Below are 20,006 nucleotides of genomic sequence, written 5' to 3'. Positions count from 1 at the left end.
ATGATGGTGGAATAATAGTGTGCCAGAATGATAAGCAGGTCCAGGGTCTTCAGAAGTAGGCGCGATGGAAGGAGGAGGGTGGACAGGGCTCTTGAATGGTATATAAGGAGCTAAGAATACAGGAGGCTACCAACCAGTGAGGACCAAGAGGTTTGAGTCTTTGTTCAGGGAGCTTGATAGCTTCTTTCCAGAAGTGGTAAATCCACACAAAAAGAGAAGGTCAGGTTCTGGTAATCCTGCAAGGTAACAAATACAAATTATTAAGAGTCAAGGCAAAGAACAAGACAAGGTAATGTGGCTTGAGCTGTACCACTAAGGGACAACACTCTGGCAGTGAGTTGCTGGCAGGCTCCTCCTAATATATTCCTCAGAAGGTAATCAGGGGAATGATGAACACCTGTCACCTCTCCTCCAGGTTCCATGCCATTTAGGGGCTAAGCACAGTAATAGCACCAAACAAACAGACAAGCACAGATCCTGACACCATACGTTTAGAAGACGATGTTGAATGTTGAGAAAAAAACACTTCATGAGTCTGTCTACACAGAGCTAATGACAAGCCTTTGACTTTCTTTATTTAAAAAAAAATTAGGTTAAGTAATTTACTCTGTGTTTTTGTCCTCAGGTCTGTTCCAGAGGGCCATTGCCCAGAGTGGGACAGCTCTATCCAGCTGGGCTGTCAGTTTCCAGCCAGCCAAGTATGCGCGGATGCTGGCCCGTAAGGTGGGCTGTAACCTGGAGGACACAGTGGAGCTCGTGGTGTGCCTTCAGAGAAAACATTACAAGGAGCTTGTAGATCAAGATATCCAGCCAGCCCGCTACCACATTGCGTTTGGCCCCGTCATCGATGGAGACGTCATACCCGACGACCCGCAGATACTGATGGAGCAAGGTATCGATTTGGTTTACACTGCTGAAAAATTATTTTGCTCTGGATTTGCAATGTAACAGCTGTCTACACTTATCCTTTACAGGTGAATTTCTCAACTATGACATCATGCTGGGCGTCAACCAGGGGGAGGGCCTGAAGTTTGTGGAGCTCATCGTTGACAATGACAATGGTGTCCAGGCCAATGACTTTGACTATGCAGTGTCCAGCTTTGTTGATGACCTCTATGGTTACCCAGAGGGTAAAGACATCCTGCGAGAGACCATCAAGTTTATGTACACTGACTGGGCTGACAGACACAACCCGGAGACCCGACGGAAGACGTTACTGGCACTTTTTACTGATCATCAGTGGGTGGCACCAGCTGTAGCAACAGCTGATCTACACTCCAGCTTTGGATCGCCTACGTACTTTTATGCTTTCTACCACCACTGTCAGACAGAGCAGGTGCGTCTCACTATAATGTTATACCTTCATTAAGGGGACTGCATCGTGAATTATGTAGAATTAAAAAATCTAGAAAAGGATTGATTGATACGTTCATGTTGTATTGGTGTTGCTTATAATTTGTCCAACATCTCCAAAAACAGAAAGAAGCTGATTGTCTTTATTGTGAGAAAGTGAACTATCCCTTTCTTTTCATTTACTACAAACTATAAACTGACAGCTACCACACCATTTTAATGTGTAATGTTTTTGATTTGTCAAGTATTTTTTGTCTCTAGTGTAAAACAAAATATCTTCTTATTCAACTGACCCTTGATATGTTACAATATAATTTCTTACTGTTTATTACGCAATTCTGATCATTAGAACAAGCTAATAATATAATATAATATAATATTGCGCTGCATGGTGGCGCAGTTGGTAGCAGTGTTGCCTTGCAGCAAGAAGGTCCTGGGTCCAACTCCCGACCGGGGGTCTTTCTGCATGGAGTTTGCATGTTCTCCCCGTGCATGCATGGGTTCTCTCCAGGTACACTGGCTTCCTCCCACAGTCCAAAAACATGACTGTTAGGTGAATTGGTCTCTCTAAATTGCCCTTAGGTGTGAATGGGTGTGTGCATGGTTGTTTGTCCTGTATGTGTGTGTGTTGCCCTGCGATGGATTGGCAACCTGTCCAGGGTGTACCTCGCCTCTCACCTGTAGACTTCTGGAAATAGGCACCAGCTCCTCCGTGACCCACTATGGAAGAAGCGGTATAGAAGATTAATGAATGAATTTAATACAATATAATATTTAGTTTCCATACATTATTAGCAATAAGTCAGAAATATTTATTTACTTGTTTTGTTTTGTTTAAATCTGTCCCATACCAGGTTTTTGTAAGAACCACTGTTTTACTCTTGCTCCTAATGCAAGGCTCAATGTTAAAAAAATGACTGTGCTTTTTTTAAAGGAAAGTTATTTTTCCACAGTTTTTAGAAGGACTTGTCTTAATGCTTTTCAAAGTAGGATTTTCTTGTGTATGTCAAAGGCATTGCCAGCTAATGTTCTGCATCCGTCACATAAACATAATAATAGACAATAATAGACATAGACACAATTTGTTTCATCTGCTGCTCATTAGGTACCTCCATGGGCAGATGCAGCGCATGGAGATGAGATCCCATATGTGTTTGGGCTGCCAATGATTGGGCCAACAGAGCTGTTTCCATGCAACTTCTCCAAGAATGACGTGATGCTGAGTGCCGTTGTCATGACCTACTGGACAAACTTCGCCAAGACTGGGTATTTACACAGAAATGTTGCTAATAAAGCTTGCTTTTTAGGTAGATAACTAAGCAACTGGTCAGTACCTATTTCACTCAATGTTGACTGAGCTGGTATCACAGGAAATGTTGTAGCTTATGTCAGTCGGATGCTAAAACATTTATTGCATTTCAGTGACGTCTAAGAGTACTGAGATTTAATAAAAAAACACTAATTGTTGGATTGCATCAAAAGAATAGTGAAGGTTCAAGAACTGCTGTGATAGCTTCACTCTTTTTACCTAGAAGAGAAAGTCCTCTGTGGAGAGAGTGGAATAAAGCATTATGATCAGACATCAGCAGATGGTGGGCTTAAAACACTGCATCTTATGTTTTCTGTCTAAGATTAAATATTTTTCTTTCATTTGACTACCTGAAAAAGTGTTTATCAATCACATCATATGGGTGTGTTTTCACAGTTATTTGCCTTTAAATTAATTAATTTGTTTTCTGTACCTGCACATATTTAATATAAATGTATTCCTTTAAAAATGTCATTTTTTGCAAAGATTAAAGGGAGTCAGCTCTATAAATAATTTAATCTTAAAACATAAATTTCAGCTATTGATGGAAAACATATTGGTCAATCTGGTTGAAAGCTCAAAAGAAATAAAGATCTTGGATATCCAGTGAGGATGTAGTGGGGTCTTCAACCAGATTAAGACACCACTATGATGTCATAAAACAACCAGGTTGGTCTTTCTTGAGTTGTTGTTTGAATCTTGTTGGTTTATTAACATAGCAAATGTATTTGCATTGCACCATTTAGTGATGCACAATAAAAAAGTTTCAATTCAATTTTCAATTCAGTTTTATTTATATAGCGCCAATTCACAACACATGTTGTCTCAAGGCACTTCACAACAGTCAGGTACATACATTCCAATTAATCCTAACCATTGAACAGTGCAGTCAGATTCAGTTATTTATTCAAATTGGATAAAAAGTTTTTCTGTCTAAGGAAACCCAGCAGATTGCATCCAGTCAGTGACTTGCAGCATTCCCTCCTCCCGGATGAGCATGTAGAGACAGTGGAAAATCACTGGCGTTGACTTTGCACCAATCCCTCATACTGAACATGCATGTAGCGACAGTGGAGAGGAAAAACTCCCTTTAACAGGCAAAAACCTCCAGCAGAACCAGGCTCAGTGTGAGCGGCCATCTGCCACGACCGACTGGGGATTTGAGAGAACAGAGAAGAGACACAAAAAAACACAGAAGCACTGATCCAGTACTTTCTATGGGAAGGAAAAGTAAATGTTAATGGATGTAGCTCCTTTAGTCGTTTCACCTAGAAAGAAAGAACAGATAAACTCTGAGCCAGTTTTCAAGGTTAGAGTCTGAAAGAGAGCACATACAGTTAGTTACTGCTCTCTTTCTTTCTGCTCTTTTTCTCTGTCTCCCGCAGCCCTCCCATATCTGCCCTGCTTCAGCTCTGTGTCTTGTCTTTTTTTTGGAGCCTCTTTTTGCATATCTTCCAAATTCTTCAAAATATGGATTTGGTCAGCTGGTCTCTCAATGCAATTGATCAAATTTTCTCGACGGGAAGACAGGGGTCAGTAGAGCCCACTTGCCCGGACGGGACGTTTTTCTCCGGATACACAATGGACTCCTGGCAGAAGTGGAGGATTGTGTGTCTGTCGATAATGTCAGTTGAAGATGTGGAAGATGTGTATATAATTGGATGTTTGATATCAGGATTTCTGCCTTTTGGAGTCAGCGGTTACCTGGCATATCGAGAAATTCGGAGAATTTCAGCAGCTGTTCTGGCAATTGTGAGGCTGCCTGGCATGTGTGATGGGATCTTCAGAGTGATCAGCACTCAGACTGAGATGTTACGTGAGCTGAATCGCAGACTGGATGTGATCCTAACACAGGATCGCAGGCAGGTTACGGTTCCTGGACTCAGGGGTGAAATGGGATAAATCTTAGAGAAAGTTGTTCGCTCGGATCTGGCGAAAGACCAGGAATTTGGCTGTTTAGATTCGCCTTTGAGAAGCACCAGCGAGACCCTCAAGGTTGACAGAAAAAAAAACAAGAGTCAGCCTAACCCAAGTAATTATTGTTTTTGCTGAATCTGGCTCCCCTGCACGGCCTTGATGGCTTGCTATCTTCAACCTCTCCTGGAAGTTATGTAAACATGACGTTCTGCTCCCTCTGCCCCCTCCCTTCCCTGAGGACATCTGTGGACCTGCTCAGAACTTTGTGGCCGGTTGATGAACATTCCAACGTACCATCAAGGACAATGACCTCTGGGACAGTGCTTCATGTACTTACTTGCACACACACACATGCTCAAGATAAACATATGCACCCCTCACACCACCTTCACCGTTCCCGGCAAGATGTTGTTTTGTCAACTTGTTGCTTCTTTGTGCTGAGGTTTTTTGCAATTTCAAACTGTATCCTGCTAAGGATAAAGTGTGAAATATGATTTTTTTTCCTCTACTTGCCTAATGTGGCCTCTTTTCTCATCTAGCAAGGGCAGCGCCTGTGAGTGGGCAGCAAAGCCTCGGTGACCCGTCCCCCCCTTGTCTTGTGTCATGATGTATGTTTGGATGGGTTGTACTGGAATTCTAATTTCCCCTCGGGGATCAGTAAAGTAACTTTGAATTGAATTACAGTTAAGCTCAGTCAATCGCCATGTCTAGGAGAGAAAAAGGGTTAAACACTAAAAGACAGGGCCATGTGGATCATCGGTAGAGGGTGAGCATTAAGTTGTTGCCAGCAGAAGCTTGGACAATTCCCCTCTCCAGAAAGGTGTCACAGGTAGACATAGAGTCAGGCCAGGTGTAGCTTCTAGGAAGGGAAAAGAGAGAACAAAGTTAAAAGCTGAAATAACAGCAAATAATGCAAAATTGGAGAGTAGTGTGAGAATGTAGCGAAGAGGTGAAAGTGGTCATTATGTCTTCCAGCAGCCTAAGCCTATAGCAGCATAACTACAGAGATAGTTTCAGTTCAGATTATTTAGTTAAACGGCGCTTATTTACAACGTCATCACAAGGCACCCCACAAAGGGTCCCACTGTGTAAATACAATACATTTATTTGATTTTATTACATTAAAGGACAGGAAAAACAAATGTTAACAGAATTACATTAGACTTTAAGCAATATATTTAGAGAATGAAGCAGTGAAATTAAGCAGTGAATTGAAAAATTACAACAAAAAGTTGTAAAGAACGGACAACGTAAGTTGATAACAATTTTGGATTTAAAGTAAAACTGTAGTGAACAACTGTTTTTATCATTGCAGCTTTTTACATTGGATCTGCCAAATACTTAATGACATTATGGAAGTTGCTGTTTGTTTTTGTAACCTTGAGGTTAAATGTAAGTAATGTAGAACCTGATGAAGACCAGACTATTTTAGTCCTGATGCATAAAACAACCTAGTACAGATGTGCATCCACTGGAGTGGTGGTAGGGTTATGGTAAAGTGCTGGAATCTAGGCTAGGGCTAATTCTGTTATGCAGTGCTGCATTAAGGTGGTACAATTTTTGTGGGAACATGAGGATTTCAAGTGGAAAATAGCTGGGAATGGCCACTACATACATAGGTTTGAATAGATCATGAAGAAAATGGCGGGTTCCTTATTCTCTGTAAAGGGACCTTAGTTTAAAGAACTTAAAATCCATGTTTGTTAAGGCGGTCTTCTTGAATTCAATGTTAACTTAACTGTGGTGCTCTCCAACACAGTATAGTATGCAAAATATTCTAAGTGGTGAACATATGAAAATTAACTGCCAGTGTTTTCAGAGACTGTCCACTAATAGGAGAGCTCCATTTGAAATAGAATCCTTCATCAGTAAGACTTTTCTAATGATTTCAGTGTTACACAAATATCTGGAAAGGGCTCGGCTAGAGAAACACAGTAACAAAACGTTAACACAGAGTAGGGCAAGTTCACTCAGCGAATCTATGGAATTTTCACAGCTCACAAAACATGATCTAAATGAAGCAGCTTTTTGATTTTATAAATTACTAGCCACAAATGTTCTAATCCTTCAGGAGAAATAAATGAAATTTTAGTGTTTCTTTGGTAGAATGTTTTCATAAACCTTTATTTTCTTCCCCCATGTTTCTCCTATGATTTGACTTTCCTTATGATCCTTATATGTATCCTTACTTAAAAGGTTAGTTTAAACTAAACTATTTGTTTTTGGTTTTTTTTAGATTTTAAATAAAATCTCGATGATTGGAAGGGGAAGCTGTACATTATATTCAATATGTTAGAAGCAATTCTTTATAGACGTTTTGTAAAGGGTCTTGTCCAAATATAATTGGAGCAACATACAATTATCATTACAAGACCATGAACAAGTCAATAATTTCATTGTAATTGTGCTTTCTCAGTATTAAACTCCATTTGATGACTGAGGGGGTTGTAAATTGTACTGCTGGGTTTTATGGACCGTACACCATCATTGGTATTCTTTATACACACCCTCCACATATCTTTAATTTCATTATTAATTAATGGTCATCCACTGCAAAGGGACATTTTTACAGCATAAAATTAAAATTTCCTTTTCTTGCCTCTGTCTCATGTTGCCTTCCAGCATCCAGCCATGGCGGTAATTGTTTTTCCTAGCCATAATAGGGGAACATTGGCTTTTTGTGAGCCCTGCACAGCAACCCTGAGGGGAACAGAAAGGCACTAATGATCTACATATATAACACCAAATTGACATGGAATGCTGGGTACCTGGGAGATTTATGTCACCCATTTGAATTGTTAAGCATGTTCCTGATGAGCTTAGGCCAGCTCCTTATGTCTCACTCAGACAATGGGGCGCTTAGTAAGGCTGAATGGGCCTCTGCAGATCACGTAGCTGGTTCTGTTCAGCTCAGATTGTGAGTTTATAGTCCAGGACTCAATGTTTGTCTTCTGAAAATCCATCTGTATATGTCAAACTTAAAAAGGGCTTTCATATGGAAATCTAAGCAGCCTTTACACTTACTGTGATCCCTTTGGTATTAAGCCACAGCCTAACATCAGAGGTTTTTGCAGCATAATATGAGGTTTTAATTACAGTAAAAACTTAATGAAATAATCTGCATAGCTGAACTCCATCTTCACCCTGCCAACAGTTTTGGTGGAAGCATGGATAATTAACATACAAATATACTCACTTGAAATAAAACAGGATTTAACCTGTGGCATGCAGTTGTTTTTTAATTACTTAAATTCAGGCTGATCATGTGAGGCAATATGCTACCTTAAGACCTTTGATTCTACCAGAATCTTTAGAAAAACAACCTCTCACCAGTTTTACTTCTTTTGACCTTTTTGGGAGTTTATCAGGTCTGATTTCTAACACCCTTGTGATTCACATTAAATGAAACCTGTGGGCTGATCTTCACTACTCCATTATAACATCTTTATAATTATACCGATTAGCCTGAGGCAAATGCCATGCTCAGTTCAATATTTTAATTTTAATAATTATACAGTGTGGTCTCAAAAGGTCCTCTAAGCACTCAGGTTAGGTTTTAATTCTCCATGCAAAATTTTCAATCTGCTTGATGCTGTAAGCGCTATAGATCAGTGCATTTAACAAGTATTTGCCAACTTATAGATTTCAGACAAAGATAGCCTGATTAAAGTTAATGCAGTTGTTAAATTATGATTTGAGAACTGCATTCAATGCCTTTTTGATTTGTTTGTAAAACTACCAAACCTCATTGTCTCTGAAAGCTGAACCACAGTGCCGTGAAAATAGGATTTGCCCCTCGTTTTGATTTTATAAGCCATTTAGATTCAGACTTGCCCGTGTGATTTGGATTATTGTCATGCTGCAAAACCCGTGTGTGCTTAAACACATGAACTAATGGCCAGGCATTCATAGAACAGAATTCATGGTTTTGTCAGTTACTGCAACTTGTCTAGGTCCTGAAGCAGCAAAGCAGTCCCAGACCATCTAACTAGCACCACCAGGTTTGATCCTGGGTTCACTGGATTCATTTTTCTGAAACACGGACGATGCAGACATTTCAAAAAACATTTCCAAAATGATTCAAAATTCCACTGGTCAATAGATTATAATGCCAATGTTTTACATCACTGTGAAGTAATTTTAGTTTTTTTTGCAAATGTGAGAAGGGCATTTGACTCTTTTTCATCTGCAGTGATTTTCACCAGAGAACTTTAGATGCCATTTTGCCCAGTCAGTTTCTTAGGATTGAATCATCAGCACAGACTTTAACTGAGGCAAGTGAGGCCTGTTGTTCTGGTTCTTTTGTGACCTCCTGGATGTATCTTTGATGCACTACTGGAGAATTTTATGTAATCCAGCATCTCCTGAGAAGGTTCACCACTGTTCCATGTTATATTTATTTGTGGATAATTGGCTATGGCTATGGTTCACTGGAGTCCCACAATGTTAGAAATAGCTTTGTAACCATTTCCAGACTGATAAATGTCAATGATTTTGTTTCTCTTTTTTTTTGGGGGGGATATCTTTAGATCAGGCCATAATGTGTGCTTGTTGAGATCGTTTAACCTACTTAATGTTATCTGAGAGGTTCTATATAATCAAGCCTGGGTGAAGCAGACTAAACTGAACCAGAAAATGCGGCTAATCACAGTTAATTCATGATTTAACGATAAAGGGTGATTACTTTCAAATAGTACCAAAGTGGTTTTGGTAGCTTTATTCTTTTAATAAATAAAATCACATTTTGAAAACAGTCTTTTTTTTATTTTGTTCTTCATATCTTTGTCAGATAATAAATTTTGTTTAGATCATCTGAAAAATTTTGGTGTGACAAAAAAGGGAAAACAGAAGAAATCTCTCAAGGAAAAAAAAAACATTTTCAAAAAACTATATATGCCAGTGAAGTTTTTGAGTTTTATTTATTCAAATAGACTTAACTTGTCTGTCTTTTCAGGGACCCAAATCAACCTGTACCCCAAGACACCAAGTTCATCCACACAAAGCCCAATCGCTTTGAAGAAGTGGCGTGGACACGTTACAACCAGAAAGACCAGCTCTACCTGCACATTGGCCTGAAGCCTCGGGTCAAAGAGCACTATCGGGCAAACAAGGTACACCGGGATTCCTGTTTCCATTTCTGTTTACACTTTTAGTGTTCTATTTTATTTAGTGCTTTATGTTATTTAGTTGTTTTTTTTTTAAATTATATTTCAGATGCACACAATGTTACAACAGGGAAAAGAAAATATTAAAAATAAATAAACACCATCCACAGTTTTCCATAAAAATTACTGTCTTCCCTTACTGTATTTTTTGTAGTCTAAAAGCTTTATTCTGTTCTCATTTTATTGTGATATTTATTTGTAAAACTGTTGTAATGCAGAACTTGTGATGTCATCAGTAGTTCCCTTTGGTTTTTCATAATCTAAAAACGTTGAGTGTCATCTCATGTTTTTTTAATCTCATGTATGTGTAAATTATTTTAGTATTGAATCTTTTATTGAAAAATCTCTTCATAATACTTGTAATAATATCTGTCTGTTACCACAAAGTGCTAGTTCTCTAAGAGTTATATAGAGATACAATAACCAACGATTTAGGTTGGTTGGGTGCCACCTAATGGCTTTAAAAATTTTTGTTTTTTTTCTTTGTAAAATATTCCTTTGATACCAAATCAGGTTGAAAGCAGTTAGCTCCTCAAATATTTTAAAGTGGAAATATAGAAGTCCACCACTTCACAATTCTTCATAACAAGATATCAGCATCATTAAAATGAGACATAGTTTAATCTCTGAGATTATTGAACTCTCTGCAGGAATTCATCAGAATGTTCCAAATACTGAATATGTTCATGTGTAACGCCATTTAAAGAATCAGAGAGTTTGTGTTAATGTTGTGCTATTGAGCTAAAGTAATTTTGTTCACTGTAGACTAGATGTTTGCATCTCTTTGGTTTGAAAAAATGTAAAATGAGATCATAAACCCTAACGCCATAGTTAATGAAGAGATACAGTTTTAGGACCAATTATCTGTAAGTAGAGTTTTAGTTTTTGTCAAGTATGAAGAGAGTTCAAACATACTGGACATGACTTTAAATGCTTGTCTTCAAGTAACTCGTTGTTTATTCTAATCTTGTGTGTTGTATTTGTAATATTTTTCCGATGACCTGCATTTCTTACTGCCCAACATAAAGAAAGATCTGGTTGACCTGTTCTGTTCGAATTTAATTCCATATTGACTTTGGAAAGAAGCTTTTAATTCATGCCTTCATTTCTTGTTTATCCCTCAGGTCAACCTATGGCTTGAGTTGGTCCCTCACCTACACAGCCTCAATGAGGTCACCCCACTCATCCCTACCACTACCAAGGTTAGTATCCACAGCTCGCTGCACTGCTATAGCTTACCAAGTCAATCTCTTGACAGAAATTTTTAGCAACAGACAACATTTTGTCAAAAGCTTCTTACTTACTGAAATCATGGAAATGCTATATGCTTTTTTGTTTGGTCATTAAAGGGCTTCAGCAGAACCTTCTTTGGGAAGTTAACAGTACAATTTTTTGTGTCTTGTTTGATTTGATGTGCATATCTGTTGCTAATGTGAATACAGCTGAATGTACAGGGGTTGGACAATGAAACTGAAACACCTGGTTTTAGACCACAATAATTTATTAGTATGGTGTATGGCCTCCTTTTGCATCCAATGCAGCATCAATTTGTCTTGGGAATGACATATACAAGTCCTGCACAGTGGTCAGAGGGATTTAAGCCATTCTTCTTGCAGGGTAGTGGCCACGTCACTACGTGATACTGGTGGAGAAAAACGTTTCCTGACTCGCTCCTCCAAAACAACCCAAAGTGGCTCAATAATATTTAGATCTGGTGACTGTGCAGGCCATGGGAGATGTTCAACTTCATTTTCATGTTCATCAAACCAATCTTTCACCAGTCTTGCTGTGTGTATTGGTGCATTGTCATCCTGATACACGGCACCACCTTCAGGATACAATGTTTGAACCATTGGATGCACATGGTCCTCAAGAATGGTTCAGTAGTCCATGGCAGTGACGCGCCCATCTAGCACAAGTATTGGGCCAAGGGAATGCCATGATATGGCAGCCCAAACCATTACTGATCCACCCCCATGCTTCACTCTGGGCATGCAACAGTCTGGGTGGTACGCTCCTTTGGGGCTTCTCCACACCGTAATTCTCCCAGATCAGAATCAGCTTTATTGCCAAGTTCGTACATACAAACAAGGAATTTGATTCCGGTACACTTTGCACTTTTGTTCTGTTTTTGCATTACAGAATATACAAATTTACAATGTACAATATACACATATATAATAAAAAGGTGCATTTGCAACATATGTATGCTGTTGTTTTGTACTTTATTGAATGTTCAACAGAGAAACAGCCTGGGGGAAGAAACTGTCTCTGTGGCGGCTGGTTTTAGTGAACAGTGCTCTGTAGCGGCGGCCTGAAGGTAAAGCTTTGAACAGTTTATGTGCAGGGTGTGTGGGGTCTGCAGAGATTTTAGCAGCTCTTTTCCTGACCCTAGACCTGTATAAGTCCTGGATGGAGGGAAGGTCAGCCCTGATTATTCTCTCTGCAGTCCTGATTATTCGTTGCAGTCTGCACCTGTCCTGTTTTGTGGATGAGCCAAACCACACTGAGATGGATGAAGACAGGACAGATTGAATGATGGCAGTGTAGAAGATGACCAGCAGCTCGTGTGGAAGGTTGAACTTCTTGAGTTGCCTCAGGAAGTACAGTCTCTGCTGGGCCTTCTTTCGAACAGTGTCTATGTGTGAAGACCATCTCAGATGTGGGGAAAACAGTAAAGGTGGACTCATCAGAGAACAATACATGTTTCACATTGTCCACAGCCCAAGATTTGCGCTCCTTGCACCATTGAAACCGACGTTTGGCATTGGCATGAGTGACCAAAGGTTTGGCTATAGCAGCCCGGCCATGTACAGGTCCTTCTCAAACAATTAGCATATTGTGATAAAGTTCATTATTTGCCATAATGTCATGATGAAAATTTAACATTCATATATTTTAGAATCATTGCACACTAACTGAAATATTTCAGGTCTTTCATTGTCTTGATACGGATGATTTTGGCATACAGCTCATGAAAACCCAAAATTTCTATCTCACAAAATTAGCATATCATTAAAAGGGTCTCTAAACGAGCTATGAACCTAATCATCTGAATCAACGAGTTAACTCTAAACACCTGCAAAAGATTCCTGAGGCCTTTAAAACTCCCAGCCTGGTTCATCACTCAAAACCCCAATCATGGGTAAGACTGCCGACCCGACTGCTGTCCAGAAGGCCACTATTGACACCCTCAAGCAAGAGGGTAAGACACAGAAATAAATTTCTGAACGAATAGGCTGTTCCCAGAGTGCTGTATCAAGGCACCTCAGTGGGAAGTCTGTGGGATGGAAAATTGTGGCAGAGAACGCTGCACAATGAGAAGAGGTGATCGGACCCTGAGGAAGATTGTGGAGAAGGGCCGATTCCAGACCTTGGGGGACCTGCGGAACCAGTGGACTGAGTCTGAAGTAGAAACATCCAGAGCCACCGTGCACAGGCGTGTGCAGGAAATGGGCTACAGGTGCCGCATTCCCCAGTCCTGGGCTACAGAGAAGCAGCACTGGACTGTTGCTCAATGGTCCAAAGTACTTTTTTCGGATGAAAGCAAATTCTGCATGTCATTCTGAAATCACGGTGCCAGAGTCTGGAGGAAGACTGGGGAGAAGGAAATGCCAAAATGCCAGAAGTCCAGTGTCAAGTACCCACAGTCAGTGATGGTCTGGGGTGCCGTGTCAGCTGCTGGTGTTGGTCCACTGTGTTTTATCAAGGGCAGGGTCAATGCAGCTAGCTATCAGGAGATTTTGGAGCACTTCATGCTTCCATCTGCTGAAAAGCTTTATGGAGATGAAGATTTCATTTTTCAGCCCGACCTGGCACCTGATCACAGTGCCAAAACCACTGGTAAATGGTTTACTGACAATGGTATCACTGTGCTCAATTGGCCTGCCAACTCTCCTGACCTGAACCCCATAGAGAATCTGTGGGATATTGTGAAGAGAACGTTGAGAGACTCAAGACCCAACACTCTGGATGAGCTAAAGGCCGCTATTGAAGCATCCTGGGCCTCCATAAGACCTCAGCAGTGCCACAGGCTGATTGCCTCCATGCCACGCCGCATTGAAGCAGTCATTTCTGCCAAAGGATTCCCGACCAAGTATTGAGTGCATAACTGTACATGATTATTTGAAGGTTGACGTTTTTTTGTATTAAAAACACTTTTCTTTTATTGATCGGATGAAATATGCTAATTTTGTGAGATAGGAATTTTGGGTTTTCATGAGCTGTATGTCCCAATCATCCGTATTAAGACAATAAAAGACCTGAAATATTTCAGTTAGTGTGCAATGAATCTAAAATATATGAATGTTACATTTTCATCATGACATTATAGAAAATAATGAACTTTATCACAATATGCTAATTTTTTGAGAAGGACCTGTATATTGACCCTGTGGAGCTCCCGACGGACAGTTCTGGTGGAAACAGGAGAGTTGAGGTGCACATTTAATTCTGCCGTGATTTGGGCAGCCGTGGTTTTATGTTTTTTGGATACAATCCGGGTTAGCACCCAAACATCCCTTTCAGACAGCTTCCTCTTGCGTCCACAGTTAATCCAGTTGGATGTGGTTGGTCCTTCTTGGTGGTATGCTGACATTATCCTGGATACCGTGGCTCTTGATACATCACAAAGACTTGCTGTCTTGGTCACAGATGTGCCAGCAAGACGTGCACCAACAATTTGTCCTCTTTTGAACTCTGGTATGTCACCCATAATGTTGTGTGCATTTCAATATTTTGAGCAAAACTGTGCTCTTACCCTGCTAATTGAACCTTCACACTCTGCTCTTACTGGTACAATGTGCAATCAATGAAGACTGGCTACCAGGCTGGTCCAATTTAGCCATGAAACCTCCCACACTAAAATGACAGGTGTTTCAGTTTCATTGTCCAACCCCTGTAGATATCCATACAGAAAAAAAAAAAAAAAGAAAACAGTGAGAAGGTTGTGCATTAATCTGCATTTAGTTTCCTACACTATATAGCCAACAGTATTTGTCTGTCTACTTTTACATGTGCATGAACTTTGGTGACATCCTGTCCTTATTCTTATTTATACGGTCCAGTTTGTTGATGGACCCACTGTTGCCAGCAATAGCAGCTTTAACTATGCTGTAAACGTTTTCCACAAGGTTTAGGCGTGTGTTCAGAGTTAGATGAGGAAACTGCATTGCAGCCTCCGCTCTAATTCATCCCAGAGGTGTTCAAGAAGTTTGAGCTCAGGACTCTGTGCAGGCCAAATAAAGTTTCTCCACACCAGACTTTATACACCTGCAGCCATGGAAGTGATTAGAACACTAGAACTCATTGATTTGGTGATGTGCCACTATATTTTGGAAATATAGTGTATAAAATAATAGAGGCAATTACATTTTGGTAAGAAATTTAAAACCAAATATCTTTGAGAATAAGATAAATATGCCAAGTTATACCAAAGATGAATAATTATTTGCAGCTGTTCCATTTACATAGTTGGATTGAAAAATAAAGCGCAAGCCGTTATTCACCAACTTGTAGAGTTTTAGCAGCAATCAGTAATTTCACCACGTTATGGTGGCGGAATTTTGTCCTACTCTCGTTCACAAAATTGGCTCTTCCTGTTCACTTGAAGTTATTCATGGTTTGCAGATATTAGTTTTTGCATAGCTCTCTTATCGGCCTTTTCACAGCATTTCAAACAGATTGAAGTCTACACTTTGACATTGCCATTGCAAAATTAGATTTTTTTTCAGTAATTTTGTTAAACATGTTTTAGATTATTGTCCTCCTGTATAATCTAGTTTGAGTTAAGCTTTAGCTACTGGACAGATAGCCTCACATTTCAAGTTAGAATACTATGGGATACAGAGGAATTCATGGTATGATGGCACAGTGTATAGATCATATGGTTGCAAAATAAGCCCACCTGATCGCCCCTCCACCACCATAGCGGTCAGTTTGTATGAGCCCATTATGCTGGTATGCAGGGGTTGGCTTCTGGGAAACATGACATTGTGCATTATGGCCAAGCATCTCTACTTTTGTCTCATCCGTCTAAAGGAGGTTGTTTCAGAGGTTTTGTGGTTCATTCAGAAGTAACTTCATAACCTGAGTCAAACTGTACAGTTGCAATCATTTTAGCACTGTTGCCTAACAGTGAGCAGGTCCTGGGCTCGAAACCCTGCCATGGAGTTTATCTGTACTTCCTGTGCATGCGTGAGCTCTCTTTGGATGCTTCAGCATTCTATCACTGTCCAAAACTTAATTGGCCACTCTAAATTGGCCTTAGGTGTGCGTGTGAATGATTGTTTGTCCTGTGTTTCTCTTTGCCCTGTGGTGGACTGCTGGCTGGCTGGCTGGATGGACGGATGACTGGATGGATGGATGGATGGAATTACTTTACTTACTTTTAAAGAGAAAAAGCTATCTCCTGCCAATCACTCAAAGCAAACCAAAGTTGTTCAGGTTTCAAACATGGCAATAAATCTACAATGGAATAGCTGAAAGAGAAAACAAATCTAAATCATGCAATGGCCCAGTCAATGTCCAGACCTCAACCCTCCTTGGGCTTCTATGGCATATGAAGATACTGTACATGGCTTTAAGTAAATACAATTGCAGTATTGCCATTACTATCATTGTACAATCATTGCTATTCCATCATCACATTATTTAAAATACAGGTTAATCATTCAGAATCTGACCACTGTATGGCAGCAAAATGCTTCACATACTTCCTTGGTATGTATGGAAGAAACAACATCTCAACCGCAACATTTGTTTTTAATTCACAAGTCTACAAAGTCTACAAGGCATTGAACTGCAGATATGCATCAATTGTTTCAAAATTACTGCAAATGCTTCACATTCATAGGACTATACTGATAATAACATTGCTTAATCTCATGCAGACCGAGTGTCTGAACTGATTAAAATTTACAAATGTCGTTATGCTGAATGCATGAAGCAGCTGTCTGGGTGGGGGAGTTGGCCCTGTTTTCCAAATAATTCAGCAAATAATGAATTGACAACCTGGTAGAACTTTCAGTCCAAGGTGGTCCAGGAATTATCTGTAAAGAAATGCCCTTAATTTTGTCATGTTTGGACCCACTCAAAACATGTTTTTAGATATTCTAACATATTTGGTAAGAGAACAGATAATGGCATATGAGAGCATGCATAAACACATCCTCATAGAACTCACTGAACTCTTGCAATGTTGTTAAGAGTTTGGCAAGATTATTCCGCAATTTGAAAGACAGATAAAATGTCTACTTCAAGTCGTTGCTGAAAGTTTCATCTACAAGCTAGTGAATCATCGGGATTTCATAACTTTCCCTGTGCCTCTAATGACAGTGATTAAAAGCAAAATATATTTCTTTAGAAAAGATATTCTTCTGAGATTGTGGTTTTGCAAAATTGAGTTAATCCATAATACTTTAAACAATTTGCAGCAGAATGTATTTATTGCATTTGAAGCTAACATATGTGTTTCTGCAAGTAGAATGTAATAATTTATATATTCTACATAAAATAGATATATATGTAGGTATTTAGAATGCAATTAAACAAAATTAGGTGTAAGTGGGCATACCTTTGATTGCAAGAGGATGGTGAAGTGCTTCCAATATACATATCCCATGCTGTATTAAGACCAAGAGCAGTTTGAAGCACATTCCTGACAATAGTCTGTAAGGAGTTGAGCAAAGTATAAAAGCATCAATTTAATCTTCCACTGACAGCTGGTTTTGGCTTTCCACAGATTCCTCCACCAGAGGCCACCCACCTTACACCGAAAACCACAATTCTGGTAACTAAGCGGCCAAACCCAACTCCATTCCCCACTGAGACCCAGAACAGCCACAACCAGCCTCACCTAGTGGACCAGCGGGACTACTCCACAGAGCTTTCGGTGACTATTGCTGTAGGAGCTTCTCTTCTTTTCCTCAACATTCTGGCCTTCGCTGCTCTCTACTATAAAAAGGACAAGCGACGGCATGACGTCCACAGGCGCTGCAGCCCCCAGCGGAGCGCTGCAAATGACCTGGCTCACACTCAGGAGGAAGAAATCATGTCCCTACAGATGAAGCAGCACTCAGACCTGGACAGGGACTGCAGAGGGGTGGGGGATTCCCTTCACCCGCATGATGTTGTCCTGAGGACTGCCTGCCCACCAGACTACACCTTGGCTATGAGGCGCTCGCCAGACGACATCCCGCTCATGACGCCCAACACCATAACCATGATCCCCAGTAGCATGGGAGGGCTCACCTCACTCCACTCTTTTAACACATATCCCAGCAGTGGGCAGAACAACACTCTGCCTCATCCGCACCCACACTCACATTCCACCACCCGGGTATAGCCCAGTGGGTTGACCTGTGCAGGCAGGACTCTGACAGCTAAGTCTAAGGCTAAGGCTAACTGACCCTGCTGCAGCAGAGAGTTGAGGCTGCCTTGCTCATAAACACGGACATTTCAGGAGTTAAATCGCCTGCCCGGAGTTGCCAAACAACAACGGAATTACACTGGGATCATAACACATCTTGTTAATACCTGAGGAAATATAGTAAAAGGTTCCAGATGCTTTGGACCAGAGGATCAAAAAATAATATTAGTAATTATGTTTTTTTGTAAAGAAAAAAATTAAAAGACTTGACATAAAAAATAAAGATACAAATTTGGGGCAGAACAATGTCTCACAAGCTAAAACATTGACAAAGATGTTTTTTATCATTGTTTTTGTTCTGGTTTTGCAGCAACACAACGGACAGTAAAACACTTTTTTTTTCTCTAGTGACAGTTATGGCCTTTGGGATTTTTTGACAAACGACTGCTTGACAGTATTATCTGGAAGTAGCGCAGAGCATCAGACACGCCTTGGAGGTGAGAAGAGGGAAGCACTTTGTAAAGGAAAGAAAACATATTGTTTTCCTTTGGCATTGCTCTGCAGAACACCCTGTCTGTGGGGCACAAAGCAGATGCCATGCAAACCAATCGAGGCATGTCTGAACCTCGTAAACGGAGGCTGTGTAAGATAAGCCAAAAGCAGTTGCTGAAAGGAGTAAAGCAAGAACTAAAAACATCAACAAAAAGGGACCCTGTCTGCACAACAGAACGATTTTGAGGAAAAAAATATCTTGCAAATACTTTTCATCATTTTATTTTTGATTGAAACAATTTTATTGTATAGGACCTATTTACATATCTAAGCACCAAGGCTGTTTAAGCCCACTTCTCTTGGGCAGGTTGTTCATGCTGCAACCTGCCAGTAGGACCGGGAACGTAGGAAGTGAGGACGCAACAACTGGCTTTCTGGCAGTTCCAACTTTAACACAGAGAGCTGGAGGACAAAGGATAATTGGGATATTTTAGCACGATGCGCATGACAATTTACCTGCTTGATGGCTGCTCTGCTGATTATGTCATTAATAAGAATAATTTTCACCCTGTTCTTTGCGTTGGAGAAATTCAAGACATATTTCCCTATTGGATTACTAGAAAACACATTCTCTCACGGAACCTTGGGAAAAGCAGTCCTGGTTGCGGATGTGACTATTTGGATTAAGATGGAAAAAAATTGGGGAATATGGTAAAGTTTTCTTGCATAACATAAAATAGCTTAAGTGGGCTGGATATATAAGGACTAGTTTTTTACTCTGTGTGTTGGTACTACCTTTTGATAGTGGCTAAATCACATTACATTGTATCAATCAAACCCATTGTACCTTCAGTTGAAATCAATGTTCTTTCCTGTTCTACCTATTGGTAGCACTGGACCATATCAAAGTAATTACCTGCACTGTTTATTCCATTGCCCTCATGTTCCCCCTTTTTTTCCAAAAACTGGGAGGTGTGCTAAAAAAAATGGAAAACAACTGACAAGAAAAATGGAGGGTGAAATGAGTAAAAAATTTAGCAATGGATTCCATCTCCAGGCGATGTAGATTTCCTAATGATTTATCCAACAAAGCTCTAAACTCCAGAGCTACTGAAACATGAATGCCTATAGATGTTTAATTCAAGATAAAAGCCAGACAGATCAAAGAGGGTAGGAGTCTATGGAAATGCTTAGTAGGAGGCTGAGAGGCTGAGAGTGAGGACCAGTTTAGTTCAAATCCCAATGCACTTTTTATGTCGTTTTCATTATTAGTCAAGTTAATTCAAGTTAGGTGGTACTTTGCGTTGAAAAGATGTTGATAAGTCTGCCAGTAAAATAAGATGATCAAAAGCAAGAGATCTGACCTTTCTGCTTTCTTCCTGTACCCACAGTGCTGTGCTCC

At 40.1% G+C, this 20,006-nt stretch overlaps 1 protein-coding gene across 1 annotated transcript in view; it reads left to right on the top strand.

Annotated features, from left to right (window-relative positions):
- Positions 1-18,435, top strand: part of nlgn1 (neuroligin 1) — a 411,986-nt gene extending 393,551 nt beyond the window's left edge. Inside the window, exons 6-11 of the mRNA XM_047375411.1 lie at positions 626-892; positions 975-1,336; positions 2,459-2,619; positions 9,534-9,690; positions 10,869-10,946; positions 17,486-18,435. Of these exons, the coding sequence (XP_047231367.1) occupies positions 626-892; positions 975-1,336; positions 2,459-2,619; positions 9,534-9,690; positions 10,869-10,946; positions 17,486-18,088 (1,628 nt within the window). The 3' untranslated portion in view covers positions 18,089-18,435. The remainder of the gene's footprint in view (positions 1-625; positions 893-974; positions 1,337-2,458; positions 2,620-9,533; positions 9,691-10,868; positions 10,947-17,485) is intronic.
- The last annotated feature ends 1,571 nt before the right edge of the window (positions 18,436-20,006 follow it).

This window comes from Girardinichthys multiradiatus, chromosome 9 (assembly GCF_021462225.1).
Source record: "Girardinichthys multiradiatus isolate DD_20200921_A chromosome 9, DD_fGirMul_XY1, whole genome shotgun sequence".
Taxonomy (NCBI): Eukaryota; Metazoa; Chordata; class Actinopteri; order Cyprinodontiformes; family Goodeidae; genus Girardinichthys; species Girardinichthys multiradiatus.
Note: the sequence above shows the minus strand (reverse complement) of the source record. Positions and strands in the feature narration are given on the sequence as shown.